The sequence below is a fragment of the Ornithorhynchus anatinus genome, chromosome 3 (genome assembly GCF_004115215.2).
Source record: "Ornithorhynchus anatinus isolate Pmale09 chromosome 3, mOrnAna1.pri.v4, whole genome shotgun sequence".
NCBI lineage: Eukaryota > Metazoa > Chordata > Mammalia > Monotremata > Ornithorhynchidae > Ornithorhynchus > Ornithorhynchus anatinus.
In genome coordinates, this window is record NC_041730.1 from 12,418,743 (window position 1) to 12,438,019 (window position 19,277).

A 19,277-nucleotide genomic window follows, 5' to 3' on the forward strand; every position below is an offset into this window, starting at 1 on the left:
CTGGGGTTGGTTGGACAGACAGATGGCTACCAGGCACGATAATAAAGCCAGCTAAAAAAACACAAATGTCTATTTCCGGAGCGACACACTGTAAAATGCAGGAAAGCGCGAAGTGGCTTCTTACTTTAATAGCAGTTCCGTCATCCATCCTCGTGTGAGGAATTTTTCCTTCCGCACAAGTGCCACGAGTCCACTGTTGTTGAGACATTTTTCTAAAAGTCTCTATGACTTCTGTCATTCTTGACGGCTTTGGATAAGAATGCAAAGACAATAATTAAACCAGAATGAATATTTTTACTCCTAAAGCAATACAATAATTTAGACACTATGCTACAACCAATCGTATACGTAAAGAGAGCTTTAATAAGCAACTGAAACATAACATTTACTATGTAGATACACAGACATAACAGTTTATCGATTGGCCAAATTCATTTTGTGCACGTTTATTGATTCGGGTGGCTTTTTTTTGTAATCATGAATCAGAAGTCGATTTAAATTTAACCTCGGTGTCCTAATCACTGCCTAGGTTAGAGTTCCAGTGATATAAGGAGCGCTTCTATGGATTTTTTTCTATCTGCCGACAGTTAATTTAAACTCTGGAGTAGCACTTCTCAACTAGTGGGTCTTGAGGTTCATCCAATCATATTTATTAAGCATTTACTGTGTGCAGAGCACTGTATTAAGCGCTTGGAAAGTACAATTCGGCAACAGATGCATTCAGTAGCATTTATTGAGCGCTTACTATGTGCACAACACTGTACTAAGCACTTGGAATGTACAATTCGGCAACAGATAAAGACAATCCCCGCCCAGTGACGGGCACACAGTCTGAACAGAGAGAGACAATCCCTACCCAACAACAGGCTCACGGGCTAGAAGGGGGAGACAGACAACAAAACAAAACAAGTAGACAGGCATCGATAGCATTAAAATAGATCAATGGAATTAGAGAGAGAGAGATAAATAGAAATATAGATATATAAATGGAATTGTATATATCTATATTTATTATAGATGTATATATAGATATGTATGAAATTAATAGAAAAATATGTACAAATATACACAAGTGCTCTCAGGCAGGGAAGGGGATGGAGCAGAAAGAGGGAGTATGGGTGATGGGGAGGGGCGGAAAAGGGGGGCTCAATCTGGGAAGACCTCCTGGAGGAGGTGAACTCTCAGTAGGGCTTCGATGTGGGGGGAAGAAAGTTAGTTTGGCGGATGTGAGGAGGGAGGGCATTCTAGGCCAGAAGTAGGACGTGGGCCAGGGTTGACGTTGGGACAGGCGAGAACGAGGCCCAGTGAGGAGATGAGCGGCGGCCGAGGAGCGGAGTGGGCGGGCTGGGCTGTAGGAGGAGAGAAGGGAGGTGAAGGAGGAAGGGGCAAGGGGATGGACAGCTTTGAAGCCAAGAGTGAGGAGTTTTTGCTTCATTCAAAGGTTGATAGGCAACCACTGGAGATTTTTGAGGAGGGGAGTACCGTGCCCAGAGCGTTTCTGTAAAAAGATAATCCGGGCAGCAGAGTGAAGTATAGACTGAAGTGGGGAGAGACAGGAGGTTGGGAGATCAGAAAGGATTTTTACTGTATGCAGGGCACTGAACTAAGTACTAGAGAGAATACAAAATAACAGAATTGGTAGACACGTTCCCTGCCCACAACGAGTTTCCAACCCAAAGGAATCAATAGCAGTGATTGATTCCTGTTCAGAAGTCAGGCCATCAATAGTTTTTACTGAGTGTGTGGAAAGCGACTCGTAACCAGCCTTACTCCATTTTGTTTTCAGTCTCCATTTTGCATTAATCTACCTTGTTTTCCTAAATCATGCTTCAGCCACACCCTTCCCCTGCTGTCAATTTCAGCCACACCCTGACGTCAGTTATGAAAACTGGTGCCATAATTGAGTTATGTAGTGGATAGAGCCCGAGCTTGGGAGTCTGAAGGTCATGGGTTCTAATGCCCAACTCTGCCACTTATCCGCTGGGTGACCTTGGATAAGTCACTTCACTTCTCTGCACCTCGGTTCCCTCATTTGTAAAATGGGGATTGAGATTGTGAGCCCCGTGTGGGACAGGGACTGTGTCTAACCCTATGTCCTTGTGTCTATCCCAGCACTTAGTACAGTACCTGGCACATAGTAAGCGCTTAACAAATACCACAGTTATTATTATTGGATTCTGTTGTTCCTGCGAAGGAACAGCACACCCACCACGGACGAGAATTAGCTCCTTCTCCCACCGTTCGGGGTTAAAGTTGAGCCCGCTTTTAGGGCAGCGGAATATGTCTCTCCTCACCCATACAGATATGTATTAATATTACACTAAAAAACCCATTGTGCTGTGTTGCTTTTCTGTTGGACTTGACAAGTGCTTGCTATGTGCAGAGCACTGTCCTAAGAGCTTGGGAGAGAGCACTGATTGAATCAGCGACACATTCCCTGCCCCCAACGAACTTTCGGTCCGGAAGTCCCATAATGGCAAAAAAATCCCGATCGCTGCCCCTTATCGGGTCACCGACCCGCTCACCTCCGTCACCGTGGAAAGCTGCTCCTTCGACTTGGAAAGCAAGGAGCGGGAAGGTAAAGGCAGAGGAGGGAATTGCTCCTCGCTCTTCAACATGATGGATTCCTGGCTGTGGTCGAGCTCTTTCAACGTGGGCTCGATGGAGCCGGGCCCGCTCTTCTCGGAGCTGGAAGGGCTCGTCGTGGCCGACGTCTCCACCACGGAGGTGACCGAGTAGGGGAGGGCTTTCTTGTGGCAGAGGCAGGTGGTCACGGAGCATACTGAACACCTGGGGCCCTTCAACGGGTTTTGGTCGTTGGTCAGTTCGGACATGGTTCCGCTCTGTGTCCGAAGGCGGATGCGGATGGAGTGTGCTGAGTCGGAGGAATGTCTCCACGGGGCGGGAGCAGAAACAGGACCGGAGCGGGAGAGCAAATTATCTTTTCTGACTGATGAGGTCTTCTAGGTCAACGAGGAAGTGGGCAGGCGTTAGCACATTACACCTGCAGGAACAAAAGAAGTCATTATTGCTGAATTGTAATAACAATAATGACATTGGTTAAGCATTTACTCTGTGCCAAGCACTGTTCTAAGCACTGGGGGCTGTTGTAATTAGGTTGTCCCACGTGGGGCTCACAGTCTTAATCCCCATTTTGCAGACGAGGTCAATGAGGCACAGAGAATAAATAAAAATAAATAAATAAATGGTGGTATTTGTTAAGCGCCTACTCTGTGCAAAGCACTTGTTCTAATAATAATAATAATAATGTTGGTATTTGTTAAGCGCTTACTATGTGCCGAGCACTGTTCTAAGCGCTGGGGTAAACACAGGGGAATCAGGTTGTCCCACGTGGGGCTCACAGTCTTAATCCCCATTTTACAGTTGAGGGAACTGAGGCCCAGAGAAGTTAAGTGACTTGCCCACAGTCACACAGCTGACAAGTGGCAGAGCTGGGATTCGAACTCCTGAGCCCTGACTCCAAAGCCCGTGCTCTTTCCACTGCGCCACGCTGCTTCTCAAGTGCTGGGGGATACAAGGTGTTCAGGTTGTCCCACGTGAGACTCACAGTTTTCATCTCCATTTTACAGATGAGGTAACTGAGGCACAGAGAAGCTAAGTGACATGCCCAAAGTCACACAGCTGAGAAATGGCGGAGCTGGGATTAGTACCCACGACCTCTGACTCCCAGGTCCGTGCTCTTTCCACTGAGCCACGCCGCTTGTACTTACCAAGCGCTTAGTACAGTGCTCTGCACTCAGAAAGCGTTCAATAAATACGATTGAATGAATAATTAATCAATCCATCAACCGAATTAATTGACCACTTACTTAGTGCAATCACTCAGTCAATCGTATTTATTGAGTGCTTACTGGGTGCAGACCTCTCTGCTAAGTGTTTAGGAGGGTACAATATAACGAGAAACAGACACATTCCTTGCCCACAGTGAGCTTACAGTCTAGAGAGGGAGACAGATCTTAATATAAATAAATAAAATTACAGATATTGTCATAAGTGTTGTGGGGCCCAGAGGGGGGATGAATAAATAATAATAATAATAATAATGTTGGTATTTGTTAAGCACTTACTAGGTGCAGAGCACTGTTCTAAGCGCTGGGGGAGATACAGGGTGATCGGGTTGTCCCACGTGAGGCTCAAGGTTAATCCCCATTTTACAGATGAGGTAACTGAGGCACAGAGAAGTGACTTGCCCAAAGTCACCCAGCTGGCAAGTGGCAAAGCTGGGATTCGAACTCATGACCTATGACTCCCAAGCCCGGGCTCTTTCTGCTGAGCCACATCAGGGTGATGCAGATGGGAATGGGAGAAGAGGAGAAGAGGGCTTAGTCAGGGAAGTCTTCTTGGAGGAGATGTGCCTTCAATAACGCTTTGAAGGAGGAGAGAGTAAATTATGTGTCGGATATGAGGAGGGAGGGCGTTCCAGACCAGGGGCAGGATGTGGGCGAGGGGTCGGCGGTGAGACGGACGAGATCAAGGTACATGGCGAAGGTTGGCATCGGAGGAGCAAAGTGTGCGGGCTGGGTTGGAGTAGGCGAGTAGTGAGATGAGATGGAGAAGCAGCACGGCTCAGAGGAAAGAGCCCGGGCTTGGGAGTCAGAGGTCCTGAGTTCGAATGCCGGCTCTGCCACTTGTCAGCTGTGTGACTGTGGGCAAGTCACTTCACTTCTCTGTGCCTCAGTTACCTCAACTGTAAAATGGGGATTAAGACTGTGAGCCCCACGTGGGACAACCTGATTCCCCTGTGTCTACCCCAGCGCTTAGAACAGTGCTCTGCACATAGTAAGCGCTTAACAAATACCAACATTATTATTTATTATTATGAGGCAGGAGGGGGCAAGGTGATGGACTGCTTTAAAGCCAGTGGTGAGGAGTCTACGGTATAGAGGGGGTACAGACATTAATATAAATAAGTTACAGATGTGTACATAAGTGCTGAGGGGTTGGAAGAGGGGATTGATTGAAGGGAGTAAGTCAGGGTGACACAGAAGGAAGTGGGAGAAGAGGAAAGGAGGGCTTAGTCAAGAGAGGATTGTAGAGGACTGTAAGAAGACTGTATTAAGCACCTGGGAGAGTGCTTTATACACTATAAATAGAATAGAATAGAGAAGCAGTGTGGCTCAGTGGAAAGAGCCCAGGCTTGGGAGTCAGAGGTCATGGTTTCGAATCCCAGCTCTGCCACTTGTCAGCTGTGTGACTATGGGCAAGTCCCTTAACTTCTCTGGGCCTCAGTTACCTCAGCTGTAAAATGGGGATTAAGACTGAGCCTCACGAAGGATAACCTGATTACCCTGTATCTACCCCAGCGCTTAGAACAGTGCTCTGCATATAGTAAGCACTTAACAAATACCAACATTATCATTATTATTATTAATAGAGTTATAGTAGAGTTCTATTATGATAGAATATAATAGAGTTGAGAAACATATTCCCTTCCCAGAGTGGGAGACGGATATATAAATAAATAAGTTACAGATGGGTTCATAAGTGCTAAGAGCTGTGAGATCATTAAGAAATGATCAAGAAAAACATCTCCCCTCTAACTTCACCGTTTTTGGAGAGCACAGTAAAGGCAAAAACACTTTCAAAGAGAACCTGGCAGGGACACGATGTCCAAATTAGACACCGGGCCCTTTGTGGAACAGGGACTGTGTTCAACCAGGTTAAACCTTTTTTTATTTTATTTTTTTTTATTTTATTTTTTTCATATGGAATTTCTTAAGTACTGCTATGTGCTATGTGCTTCCATAGAGAAGCAGCGTGGCTCAGTGGAAAGAGCCCGGGCTTTGGAGTCAGAGGTCATGAGTTCAAATCCCAGCTCTGCCACTTGCCAGCTGTGTGACTGTGGGCAAGTCGCTTCACTTTTCTGTGCCTCAGTTACCTCATCTGTAAAATGGGGATGAAGTCTGTGAGCCCCACGTGGGACAACCTGATTCCCCTGTGTCTACCCCAGCGCTTAGAACAGTGCTCTGCACATAGTAAGCGCTTAACAAATACCATCATTAATTAATTAATGTGCGAGGCACTGGAGTAGACACAAGCTAATCAGGGTGGCCCCAATCCATGTCCCACATGGGGCTCACCATCTTAATCCCCATCTCCCAGATGAGGGAACAGAGGCCCAGAGAAGTGAAGTAACTTACCCAAGGTCACACAGCAGACAAGTGGCAGAGCCGGGATTAGAACGCAGGTCCTTCAGACTCCCAGGACCGAGGAGAGTGTCTTCAAAAACTCTCCAAAAACTCTCCAGTAACTTGAGGGAGAGTTCAATGGAGTAGATCGACGGAATCCCTGCCCTCAGGGAGTTTATCATTATCTTTTCTAACCGAATGGGCCACCTAAATTCCAAGAGGGCATTTACTCATACCCAAATCAAACAGAGACGTAGCGTGGGCTAGTCGCTAGAGCACAGGCCTGGGAGTCAGAAGGATCTGGGTTCTCATCCCAGCTCCATCACTTATCTGTTGTGTGACCTTGGGCTTCACTTCTCTGGGCCTCACTTACCTCATCGGGAAAATGGGGATTAATTAAGACTGTGATCTCTATATGGGCCAGGGACTGTGTCCAACCTGATTAACTTGTATCTACCCCAGTGCATAGTACAGTGCCTGGCACATAGTGCTTAATATCTTAAAATAAAAAAAACTTCATCAGGTCATAATTCTTAAAATGCTGAAGATCATAATCTCTAGACTGTGAGCTCCTTGTGGGCAGGGATTGTCTCTCTTTACTGTTGTACCGTACTTTTGCATGCAATAAGCACTTGATAAATATGACTGAATGAATGGAGGATCTAGAAAGCACATTCAGCATTAAAGAAAGTGTGTGCACTAAGCTGTTTCTATTACAATGTTATCATTATTCTTTTACTACCTTGTACCAAAAGCTCCAACCTCTTCAGTGATCTTATTAAATGAATTAACTCATCTTAACATGGTTTACTCCAGGTCCTGGGGTGATTTAGATCAGGAACCCAAATGGTGGCTGCTTTAGAGTTATGGGGGGGTGCTGTTTTTAAAAAATCTCAGGATCTACTTAATTAAAAAGCTCGCTATTCAACTGGCTGGCCGCTTATTCTGCCTACAGAACTTTGTCGTCACTGACGCAAAAGCTTAATGGAAGCAGGAAAAAGAAAAATGACTGATCTTTCATCTCCAAACCACCGAGACAAACTGAGCAGCCCCACTGAGAAGCGTAATGGCGTAGTGGATAGAGCACGGGACTGGGAGTCAGAGGGTTGTGGGTTCTAATCCTGCCTCTAACCCTTGTATGCTGCTGTGTCATGGCCGGCTACTTCCACCCCGGCCAGGGAGGAGGCGGAGGAAGTACCGAAGCGGCTCTGTTCTGGTTCCTCGAGAGGGGTCGTGCCCACCCAGGGCATTCCCATACGTGACCCTCGGCCCTCCAGAAGGCAGAGGAGGAGGGTGGGAGGGGAGGGGCTGTGGTAGGAATTATGACGATCAGTCGATTACCTGGTGGAGGGGGATGGCGGGGCCACCCTGGGAGGGATTGGAGCCCGGCTTTGGAACGTCCTACCTCCTTGAGTTTGGCTGGTGACTGCCACAGTTAAAGCCACCTAGACAACGGAGGAGTCGACGAAGTACCGCTCGTCTTGGAGGACTTTGCCCGATAAACGGATCGTGGCTCGAAATGATGAAAAACCCACAGGGAACCACCTGCAGCTCTATCTTCAATAGAATCTGAGTAATTTACCTGTGTTATTCCCTAGGAAGTAGTGAAAATTAGTGAGGTAATGTTAATGAGGCCTCGTAGGGGGAAACTACTGTTAATATAAATAGTACGGGGCAATAAAGGAAACTGTGCTTGGACAAAGAACAGGCACTCACCCCAAGTGGGAAAATACAGGGCACGGAGAACAGCACAAAACGCAGCGTGAATATGGCTAATTAGGGCTGAAGTGCTTCTAAGGAAAGGGGAACTTTTGGAAGAAGGTAAGGGGGTCCTTCCCTATGGTAGCTGACAGGCTCTCACAAGCAAAGGTGAAGCATGAAAGAAAGCACAAAGTAAGGAATGGGACCCAGAGAGAGCAGAGAGGAGGAAAATTTTGGCCCACATAAGTCTACCCCGGAGAGGGAGGAGCAAATGAGGGCAGAAAATATCAAAGAAAGGCTCTGAAAGGGAGGCGAAGAAATCTGAACTTTAGAAAGAAGCAGCAGGAATGCCAGGGTTGAGATTCAAGGACTATAAACTAGGCAAACCAGTCACGGTGAGTGTTGGCAGGCACGAAAAGTATGACATAATTCTCTCTTTCTACCGAAATTTAAATGATTGCCCTAGGACTCCAGACAAGCTCTACCCCTCTAATAATAATTAATACTTATGGCACTAAAGTGCTATGTGCCAAGCATTTTACTAATTGCTGGGGCTTTGCCTTGTCATGCTATTGTCGTGTCCGACCCATAGCGACGCCATAGACATGTCCCTCCCAGAATGCCACACCTCCATCTGCGATCGTTCCCGTAGTGGATCCATAGAGTTTTCTTGGTAAAAATCCAGAAGCGGTCTACCATTGCCTTCTTCCGCGCAGTAAACTCGAGTCTCCGCCCTCAACTCTCCCCCCTGCCGCTGCTATCCAGCACAGGTGAGTTTTAACTTGCTGCAGATTGCCTTCCACGTGCTAGCCACTGGACTAGTTAGAAATGGAATGGGTAGGCCTCTGCTTGACTGTGCCTCCTGTAGCCGAGACTGGTAGACTACTGGAATTTCTCTAAGTGCCATCCTCAGAGGGGAATTGCTGGGGTAGATACAAGATAATCAGGTTGGGCACAGTCCCTGACCCACATGGGACTCACACTCTAAATAAGAGGGCATAGGACTTAATCTCCAGTTTACAGATAAGGAAACTGAGGCTTCGAGAAATTAAGTGACTTGGCCAAGTTCACATAGTAGACAAAGGTGGAGCCGGGATTAGAACCCAGGTTCCCCAGGCCCGTTCTCTTTCCACCAGGCCACAGGGCTTCTCTAGTCTTTAAACACCTTGTGGGCATGTCTAATTACCGTATTGTTCTTTTCTCTCCCAAGGGATCATAACAGCGTCCTGCACACAGTAAGCACCCAATAAATACCACTGATCTAAACCTCTGGGCAAATAAATGAAGCATTAGCCTCCTCAGGTACCCGTTCCCACTGTGCTTGACTTCACTGGAACCCTTCCAAATAGAAAGACAGCTTGTTGGCTACCCTGATGACCCTCTTTGCTTTTAAGCGGTTTGCTCTCAGAGAAAGCTTGTCAGATTCACTCCTAACAACCCGTCGAGGTTACAGTCGACTCACGGCTCCTCTGCTGCCAGAAACAGTCTTTTGAGTATTTGTCTGCAAACATCATCAGGTGCAAATGGTGTGGTTTTTTAGACACCGCTTTCGCTAGACAAAATATGCTTCCGATGGAGCGCTCGTATTTCCAGGGACCAGAACTTTAAATAGAGGCTCTTTGGCCTTGGGGATTTCGATCGGAATCCTACCAGTTGGGGGACCCACGCTTTTTCAAGTGCCTGGTACAGTGGTCTTGTAAGCACTCAATAAATACCACTGTTTGATTGATTTTGAAAAAAAAAAAAGAGGTGACCAATATTATGTTGTCAGAGTAAGTGAAAAGATACAATCCACAAACATTCACATTTGTACACTAAAGAAAGAAAGCAAAAGTGTGAGCATCGCAAATCAGTCGGTCAGTCAATTGTATTTATTCAGAGCCTACTGTATGAAGAACACTAAACTAAGCACTTGGGAGAGTGCAATATAACAGACACATTCCCTGCCCACATTGAGATTACGGTCTAGAGGAGGAGACAGACATTAATAGAAATAAATACATCACAGATATGCACATAAGCGCTGTGGGGCTGAGACAGGAAAAGGGAGCAAGCCAGGGTGATACAGAAGGAGGGAAGAAAAGGAAAAGAGGGCTTAGTCAGGGAAGGCCTCTTGGAGGAGATGTGCCTTCAATAAGACTTCGAAAGGGGTGGGAGGGGTAGTAATTGTCTGTCGGATAAGAAGAGGGAGGGCCTTCCAGGCCAGAGGCAGGACGTGGGCGAGAGGTCGGGGGAAAGGTGGACGAGATCGAGGAACAGTGAGAAGGTTGGCATTAGAGGAACGAAGTGTGCTGGCTGGGTCGTAGCAGGAGAGTAGCAAGTAGGAGGGGGGGAAGGTGATTGAGTGCTTTAAAGCCGATAGTAAGGAGTTTTTGTTTTACGTGGAGGTGGATGGGCAACCACAGGAGGTTCTTGAGGAGGGAAGAAACACGGTCTGAACGTTTTTGTCCAGGCTCGCTCTCATTCTGCTTATTTATAGGTCTGGGAGTACTTAGGTTTCTCAGTATTCATTTTATTTGACAGAATGTGCTCAACAGGAGATAAAACCTTCACATCTCTAGTTCTTGTCCTTTAATGTACTCTTGCTACCGTTAAACTTGATTCTCCTCCTCAATCAATCCATCCTGGTATTTATTGAACGCTTACGGTGTGCAGGACACTGTGTTAAGCAATTGGAAGAGTACAATATAATAATAATACTAATTGTGGTAATTGTTAAGCACCTTCTATGTACCAAGCACTGTTCTACACACTGGGGTAGACACAAGGTAATCCGGTCAGACACAGTCCCTACATGGGACTCAAAGTCTTAATCCCCATTTTACAGCTGAGGTAAGTGAAGCACAGAAAAGTGAAGAGACTTGCCCAAGGTCAGGCAGCAGACGTGTGGCAGAGCCGGGATTAGAACCCTGGTCTTTTTGACTCCCAGACCAGGATCTTTCCACTAGGCCACACCGCTTCTACTAAGCACGCGGATCCAGAAAGACATTACGAGGGCACCTGGGCAGGTGACTACTTTCACTGTAGCAGTAGGGACTTGCCCAAGCTCCGACAGTCAATGGCCCAGAAGTCTCTGCCACTCAACCTTCAGCTCAGCGGTCGGAAACCATTCATGATTCTGCAGAGACCAAGCAAAGACGTTCAAAGAGATCTGGTTTTTGTTTAAGTTGTTAGAAGGTAATCTCACTCTCACAGACTTAACTGAAACGCGCGCGCTACTGCAAACGTATCCCCTTCGACACAGCTTTCTTCTTTCTTACTTTTATGATTCAAAACTCCGATACGCTAGAGCCTTTTTCCATTTTGAGATGGTCCAAAAATGGCTGGCTAAGCAGACTAAAATTGATTGCAGCTCGCGTTGGCTTTGGCCGTTACATGAGATTTGTAAACAAGGTTCCACTGCTCTTTTTAAAAAGCACTACATTAATACCCTAAGCCTCGATTCCTTCCATAGTCCAAGGCATTCGGCAGAGTCAGTAGCTTAGCAGTTTAGACCACTATATTGGCTGATCGATGAATTGAACAAAGAGGATCAACTTCTGGTAAAACATTCTGAATGAGACCAAGCAGAAAAGAAGGGATTACCCTAGTTTTGCAGACGTATAAGACCCTCTTCTTTGGCCAGAGCCACGGGGAGAAAAGGAAAGGAAAGACTTGAGAGGTAGAGATGAAGAAGAAAAACAAATGACCCCTGGATATGTTACGTTAAGCACTGGCTTGGTGAAACTGGGATCGTTCTCCGCTATGTGCTAAGAGTGCCCTAGGACCACCCTACCTCCCCTCACTAGTCTCCTACCACACCCCAGCCCGCACACTTCGCTCCTCTAACACTGACTTTCTCACCGGACCTTCATCTCATCCATCTCACCGCTGACTTCTAGTCCACATCCTGCCTCTGGCCTGGAACGCTCTCCCTCCTCATATATCCGACAGAAAATTACCGTCCCCCACTTCAAAGCCTTATTGAAGGCCCACCTCCTCCAGCAGGCCTTCCCTGACTAAGCCTTCCTTTCCTCTCCTCCCACTCCCTTCTGCATCGCCCTGACTTTCTCCCTTTATTCATCCCCCCTCCCACAGCACTTATGTACATAGCTGTAATTTATTTATTTCTACTGATGCCGGTCTCCCTCTCTAGACTGTAAGCTTGGTGTGGGCAGGGAATGTGTCTGTTTATTGGTGTATCGTATACTCGTAAGCACTTAGTATAGTGCTCCGCACATAGTAAGCGCTCAATAAATACAACTGAATGAATGAATGAAAAGAAAGGTTCTCTTTCCAGGTCCTTTTGGAATCTCTAAAGCCCAAGTCCTTCCCAAGGAGCGGCTCTTAGCTTTGTAAAAGTCAACCCAGTGGTTGGATTTTCAGTTCTTTTTCTTTATGGTATTTGTTAAGCACTTACTATGTTTCAGGCACTGTATTAAGTGCTGGGGTAGATACAAGCTAATTCTGTTGGACCCAGTCCCTGTCCCACATGGAGCTCACAATCTCAATCTCCAATTTATAGATGAGGTAACTGAAGCACAGAGAAGTGAAGCGACTTGCCAAAGGTCACACAGCAGACATGTGACAGAGCTGGGACTAGAACCCAGGTCCTTCCGGCTCCAAGGCCTGTGCTCTATCCATTTGGCTGAACCGCTTTCCTGGTTCATACCCATAAGGTCTACTTAGCCTCCCCAAAAGGGGTTGCTTCCCTGGGGTTTCATACATATAATGATGATGATGATGATGATGATGATGCTATTTGTTAAGCGCTTACTATGTGTCAAGCACTATTCTAAGAACTGGGAAGGATACAAGATCATCCCGTTGCCCATGTGGAGCTCACAGTCTTAGTCCCCATTTTACAGATGAGGTAACTGAGGCATAGAGAAGCTAAGTGACTTTCCCAAACTCACACAGCTGATGAGTGGCGAAGCCGGGATTAGAACCCATGACCTCTGACTCCCAAGCCCGGTCTCTTTCCACTGAACCACACTGCTTCTCACACAAATGCTGCAACCACTCCAGAGTCCGATCACCCCAAAATTCTACATGACTCCTCCATGCTCTTCTATTCTGCTAAAACAGTCTGGCTGCCTTATGTGATCATAGTAATTTCTAATCCCCATTTTCCAGAGAGGCCCAGAGAAGTGAAGTGACTTGCCCGAGGTCAAACCGCCGAGTGGCAGACCCAGGATTAGAACCCAGATCTTTCTGACTCCAAGGCCCCTGCTCTCTCCATTCGGCCACACTGCTTCTCATGGTAGCGCTCAACAACAAGGACTATTATCATCCAGCTATCACACTTTCGCAATTTGTTTTTCAAAATTATAACTGGGCACTGACCTTGGAATGTAAATGTGATTATTAAACACTGATGTATATTGCAAAGAATATTTATCCGGCTGTGTAAGCATCATAAGCACAGAGATCATGCCTTTTATAGTTCCTGTAAGTGTTTAATAAATACTAGGTCAGGCCCCGTTGCTTTCTGGAAATATTAATTCACTCACCACGGAGCTTCTCTTACTACCTCTTTGATCGATTATCCGGGATCAATCAGTGGTATTAATTGAGCGCTTACTTTGAGCAGAGCACTGGGCTAAGTGCTTGGTAGAATACAACATAACAGAGTTGGTACGCAGGTTCCCCACTCACAAGGAGTTTACCGTCGGAATCGTGCCTGTTATACTGCTGTGTTGTACACACCCAACTGCTTAGTACGATGTCCTGCTCATAGTAATCACTCAGTAAACACGATTTTTTTAATAAATGTATATACTTCAGGGCTTGGCACATTGTAAACACTATGACCGTCATAATAATAATAATGGTGATGATGATGGCGTTTGCTAAGCACTTAGTATATGCGAAGCACTCTTCTAAGCGCTGGGGAGGATACAAGGTAATCGGGTTGACCCACGTGGGGCTCACAGTCTTAATCTCCATTTTACAGATGAGGTACCTGAGGCACAGAGAAGTTAAGTGATTTGCCCAAAGTCACACAGCTGACAGCGGCAGAGCCGGGATTAGAACCCATGACCTCTAACTCCCAAGCCCGTGCTCTTTCCACAGACCCACGCTGCTTCTCTGTTCTGTACTAACGTCTGTCAGTCTAATAACACATTATCCAAATAGGGACTAAATAAAAAGTAACTCTTCCTGAGACCCTCAACATCAAGAAATAATATTATCATCATTATCAGTTTCAATTCTTTTTTAAATCTGCATTTTGTATAGAACATAGTAATAGTGACTTGGGGAACTCTGGTAAAAATGAAATACCTTAGGCATGATCCCTACCCTCAGAGATCTTCCACTTTAAAGGAGGAGACACATAATCAGAAATATTTAAAAGTTTAAATTTAAACAATCCACCAATCACTGGAATTTACTGAGCACTCTGTGGAGACCACTGTACTAAGCGCTTGAAAGAGTACAATTTAACAGTTGATGGATACGTTTCCCGACCGGAAAGGAACTAAGTGTCTCTAAGAGAAATGCTGGGATGCTGCCCCACTCTCAAGTGAAAATTATTTAACAGCATTTTGGGCAGGGAGCGTGTCTACCAACTCTGTTACACTGTACTCTTCCAAAGCACTCTGCACACAGTAACCACTCAATAAATTTGGCTGATTGATTGATTAAAGTCCATTATTCATTCATTCACTCATTCAATAGTATTTATTGAGCACTTACTATGTGCAGAGCTCTGTACTAAGCGCTTGGAATGTACAAATCGGTAACAGATAGAGACAGTCCCTGCCCTCTGACGGGCTTACAGTCTAATCGGGGGAGAAGGACAGACAAGAACAATAGCAATAAAGAGATCGATATGTATCTCAGCAAAAATATTTGAATTCTTTAGTAGCTGCTGGGGCATTTAAGGGCAGATACTGTGATATTTAGGTATCTAGGGAGTATTAATCAAGTGAATTTATTGAGGGCTTACTTTGTGCAGAACACTGAACTAGGTGCTTGGAAAAGTACAATAGAATAATAAACATTGACAATCCTCACCCACAATGAGCTCACAGTCTAGAAGGGGGGAGACAGACATCAGTGCAAATAAATAAAATTACAGCTATAAACATAAGTGCTCTGAGGGGATATATGATAACATATCAGACACATTCCATCAATCAATGGCATTCATAGAGCGCTTACTGAGTGCAGAGCACTGTACTGAGCACTTGAGAGAGTACAATAGAATTGGTAGAACCATTCTCTGGCCACGATGAGCAAAGTGTGCGTGTTTGTATATGTATATACACACACACACACATATAACACATATAACATCACATCACATATATAACATATATAACAAACTGGGAAATGTCTTTCTAAACAGATAAAAAGACATTTCCCAGTTTATGTTTAAGCAGTTTATTAGAATAAACAGTAAACACAAATGCATTTTCTTTTTCCCGGTCTTTTTTTTAATGGTTTACAATTTCTCACTTTAATTTCACCAGCCGAATGAGTAATAATGCAAAGAACACATTAAACAAAAAGACAGCCCATAGTTTAACACCTCCGATATCAATAATTCACCCCGATTAAGTTTACTGAAAAAAATACCACCCAAATGGCTGAAAACTGGCTACCTATATCACCCATATTCATTACCACTACTCAGAGACCAATTGGAAAAAAACAAAATAGTCAAACAAATGTGGCCATTGATCCCTTTGCTCAATAGCAGGCGGTAACAAAGGAACCTTTAAACTCCCGAAAGATAGTCTGGCTAATGGGAAATGCATAGCTGAGCTATCAAACATATCCTCTTGTGACGCTGCTGATCTTTGTGAATAATTCCACTTTACACTGGCTACTGGATCATTTTTATAAGAAGCTTTCCCGATCCAGGAAAGGGTCCTACTTCAGATGTGGAATCTCCTTCCATGAATGGGTTTAGCTACCGTGTTTTACACTATCTTGGATTGGTGACTGCAATTTATTGTTGTTTTTTTACAGTAGGTATTTACTGAGCACTTTTTAGATGCCAAGCACAGTGGGAAGCACTGGGATAGGAATAAAATAATCGGAGTTCTTGTCCCACCTGGCCAGTTTCCACTGTGGTTCACTAAGCAGTGTGGCTCAGTGGAAAGAGGACAGGCTTGAGAGTCAGAGGTCGTGGGTTCAAGTTCCAGCTCTGCCACTTGTCTGCTGTGTGACTTTAGGCAAGTCACTTGGCTTCTCTGTGCCTCAGTTACCTCATCTGTGAAATGCGGATTAAGACTGTGAGCCTCATGTGGGACAACCTGATAACCTTGTATCTACTCCACTGCTTGGCACATAGTAAGTGCTTTACAAATACCATCATTATTATTTTCACTGCCATTTAGATTTGTGAGCCACTTACAAGGCAGGGACTGGGTCTTATCTGCTTATCTGGTCATTAGCATAATGTTTAGCATGGTGCATGGCACATGGAACGCACTTAATCCACACCATTATCCCTGCTGCATAGGAGAGGAGAATTTTTTTTTTAGGGCATTTGTTAAGGGCTAATTTTGTGCCAGGCACTATTCTAAGCGCTGGGGTAGATACAAACTATCACACTGGACCCAATCGACTTTCGGGGTTACTGAAGTCAGTGTCATTTCAGGTAGACACTGATAATGTGAAACTGTTCTCCCTTTCAATGGAATCATGTAAGATAAGCAAGCTCTTCTTCAGGTTTTTTGTTGTTGTAGTTCGTTTTTTAATAATAATACTAATGTTGGCATTTGTTAAGCGCTTACTATGTGCAGAGCACTGTTCTAAGCGCTGGGGTAGATACAGGGTAATCAGGTTGTCCCACATGAGGCTCACAGTCTTAATCCCCATTTTACAGATGAGGTAACTGAGGCCCAGAGAAGTGAAGTGACTTGCCCACAGTCACACAGCTGCCAAGTGGCAGAGGCAGGATTCGAACCCATGACCTCTGACTCCCAAGCCCACGCTCTTTCCACTGAGCCACACTGCTTCTCTGGCATTTTTTAAGTGCTTACTATTGCCAGGCACTGCACTAAAGTGCTACGGTAGATACACGTAAATCAGGTGGAATATAGTCCTTGTCCCACATGGGACTCACAGTCTTTACCTCCATTTTACAGAAGAGGTAACTGAGACCCAGAGAGGTGAAGTGACCTGCCCAAGGTCACACAGCTGACAAGTGGCAGGGTCAGGATTAGAACCCAGCTCCTTCCGACTCCCAGGCCTGGGTTCTAGCCACGGGGAAATACTGCTTCCCTTTCTTCATGCGTAGAGCATGTATAGAGTATTTTTGTAATTGTCAGGAAGCAGAAAATGGGCAGATTAGACTGTAAGCCCGTCAAAGGGCAGGGACTGTATCTGTTGCCGATTTTACATTCCAAGCGCTTAGTACAGTGCTCTGCACATAGTAAGCGCTCGATAAATACTATTGAATGAATGAATGAATGAATGAATGAATGAATGAACAGCCCCACTTTCTGAATACTCCCTGAAAGAAATCAAAAACAGTCACTTTAGAGGCAGTTAAAAAATTAGTATTGCTTCTGAGAGTTAAGACTCCCAATGGTAAAGGCAGAATGGAAAAGATTTAGGAAGAGCACTGGATTCCAGATATGGGGAAACTTGGCATCTTTTCAAACTGGAAAAGTAAAAAAGGGAGGGAAATGCCTACATACTTTTTTAAAAATACCTAACAGTAACAAGTCCATCTACTGCTTTTTACTTTTGCTTACTTTTCATCTGTAACTGGACCAAGAAATCTTTGCATACCCATTCACTCTAAGTTTACAAACGATTGTGATTTGACTGACCAGAAATGTTCTTAATTATAGGTTAAATGTCAAGCCTGTAGCTTGTGATTAATCAAAACAATACGGCAAATCCTCTGCATAGATTTAAAGGAATAAGCAGCAGGACCTAATGGCTAGAATACAGGCCTGGGAGTCATAAGGACCTGGGTTCTAATGCGGCTCTGCCACTTGTCAGCTGTGTAATCTTGGGCAAGTCATTTCACTTCTCTGGGCCTCAGTTACCTCATCTGTAAAACACAGATGAAGACTGTGTGCCCCATGGCGGTCATGGACTGTGTCCAATCTGATTTGCTTGTATCCACCCCAGCCCTTAGTACAGTCCTTGCAAATAGTAAGTGCTTAGGAAATACGACTATAATTATTATTATTACCAATAATAATAACCCTGAAACTGGAAATACCAATTTTTCTTCTCAAAGAAAGGACAGTGCTTTCTGCCTGCAGCTGTAGAAAACTCTATGTCAGATAGTTAGAGCTCTTCATTTTGTGCCTGCATGAAAAAATGCCTGTATTAGGACCTTCTTCCTGAATAGTAATAAATAATAAAAATGTTTTTTAAAGTTATAGTGGAAACATTTTTATGATAAATAATACTTCAAAACAGAGTTTACATATCTTTCAGGCCTTAAAATATTTATATTTTTGTGTTTCTTCAACAGATTCTTTTCAAGTAATACAAAATGCATGCATTCGGGAAGACAGGACATTTAGGAATATGAACGGCTTCAGATTTTTTCTTACCTTTGTTTCTAAAAGTACTGCTTCTAATTCTACTATTTCTTGATTATTTTACCTTATTAAAAAGCCAAATGACATAGCCATACAAATCTGTATATTTTGGGTATTTCCAACCTTCAAGAATTCCCAAAGTCTCAAAACCTCAGCCTGATAAACTTAACACAATTCTGTAAAAAAAAAAAAAAAACTCCTTTGCAATTTACCAACCCATCCTGAACCCAAGTACAATTCTACCTCAGCCCAGGAAGTCCAAGACAATAAATTCCACAGTGGAATGTACAATGACTTGGTAAATAATTGTACCTTCCAAGCGCTTAGTACAGGGCTGTGCACATAGTATGCGCTCAAGAAATATGATCGAATGCATAAATAATTAGTTTTTAAATGTAATTTCTTTTCACCTGGATGACTTCTAATTATTTTATTTGAAATGAAAAGTAAAACCAAACAAACATTCATTCACATTTCTGTTTCCAATTTATGAAAAGATCGGAGGTGTCCGTCGCAAAAATCTACAATACCTCACAGACCGAGTGATACTATTTATATATTTTAGAGGCATAAAATTAATCAAGTATTGCAAACCCAACAGATCCTATGCAAACACAAAGACTAATCGCCCTTCTTCTAAAGTGTAACTAAATCTTATTTAAACAGGATCTTCAGCACGTCGGCTATATTAGGAAGCCATAAAGTTACCTTTTAAGTAGTTTTCCTCTCTGTTCCCGAGGACTAGAGATGTGCAAGCATTTACACGTTATAAACAAAGAAAATGAGCTCAAAGCATGTCTTAGCTAAATTAATTTTAAAAGTCTTCTTAGATTTCACAATTTCACTTTTTATTTAAAACAATCTGGAGGAACTACTATGTCACCGAAAATCTCTTACCTTTGATTGAAATGTTAAATGGCCACTT

The 19,277-nt window shown here is 44.3% G+C and overlaps 1 protein-coding gene across 2 annotated transcripts in view; it reads right to left on the reverse strand.

Annotated features, from left to right (window-relative positions):
• The window catches only part of STK33 (serine/threonine kinase 33), a 140,434-nt gene that overhangs the window by 61,083 nt on the left and 60,074 nt on the right, over positions 1-19,277 (reverse strand). For both annotated transcript variants that reach the window (XM_029061565.2, XM_029061566.2), the window contains 2 exons: positions 2,526-3,004; positions 125-247 (listed from right to left, as the gene is read on the reverse strand). In XM_029061565.2, coding sequence (XP_028917398.1) covers positions 125-247; positions 2,526-2,834 — 432 coding nt within the window. In that variant the 5' untranslated portion in view covers positions 2,835-3,004. The remainder of the gene's footprint in view (positions 1-124; positions 248-2,525; positions 3,005-19,277) is intronic.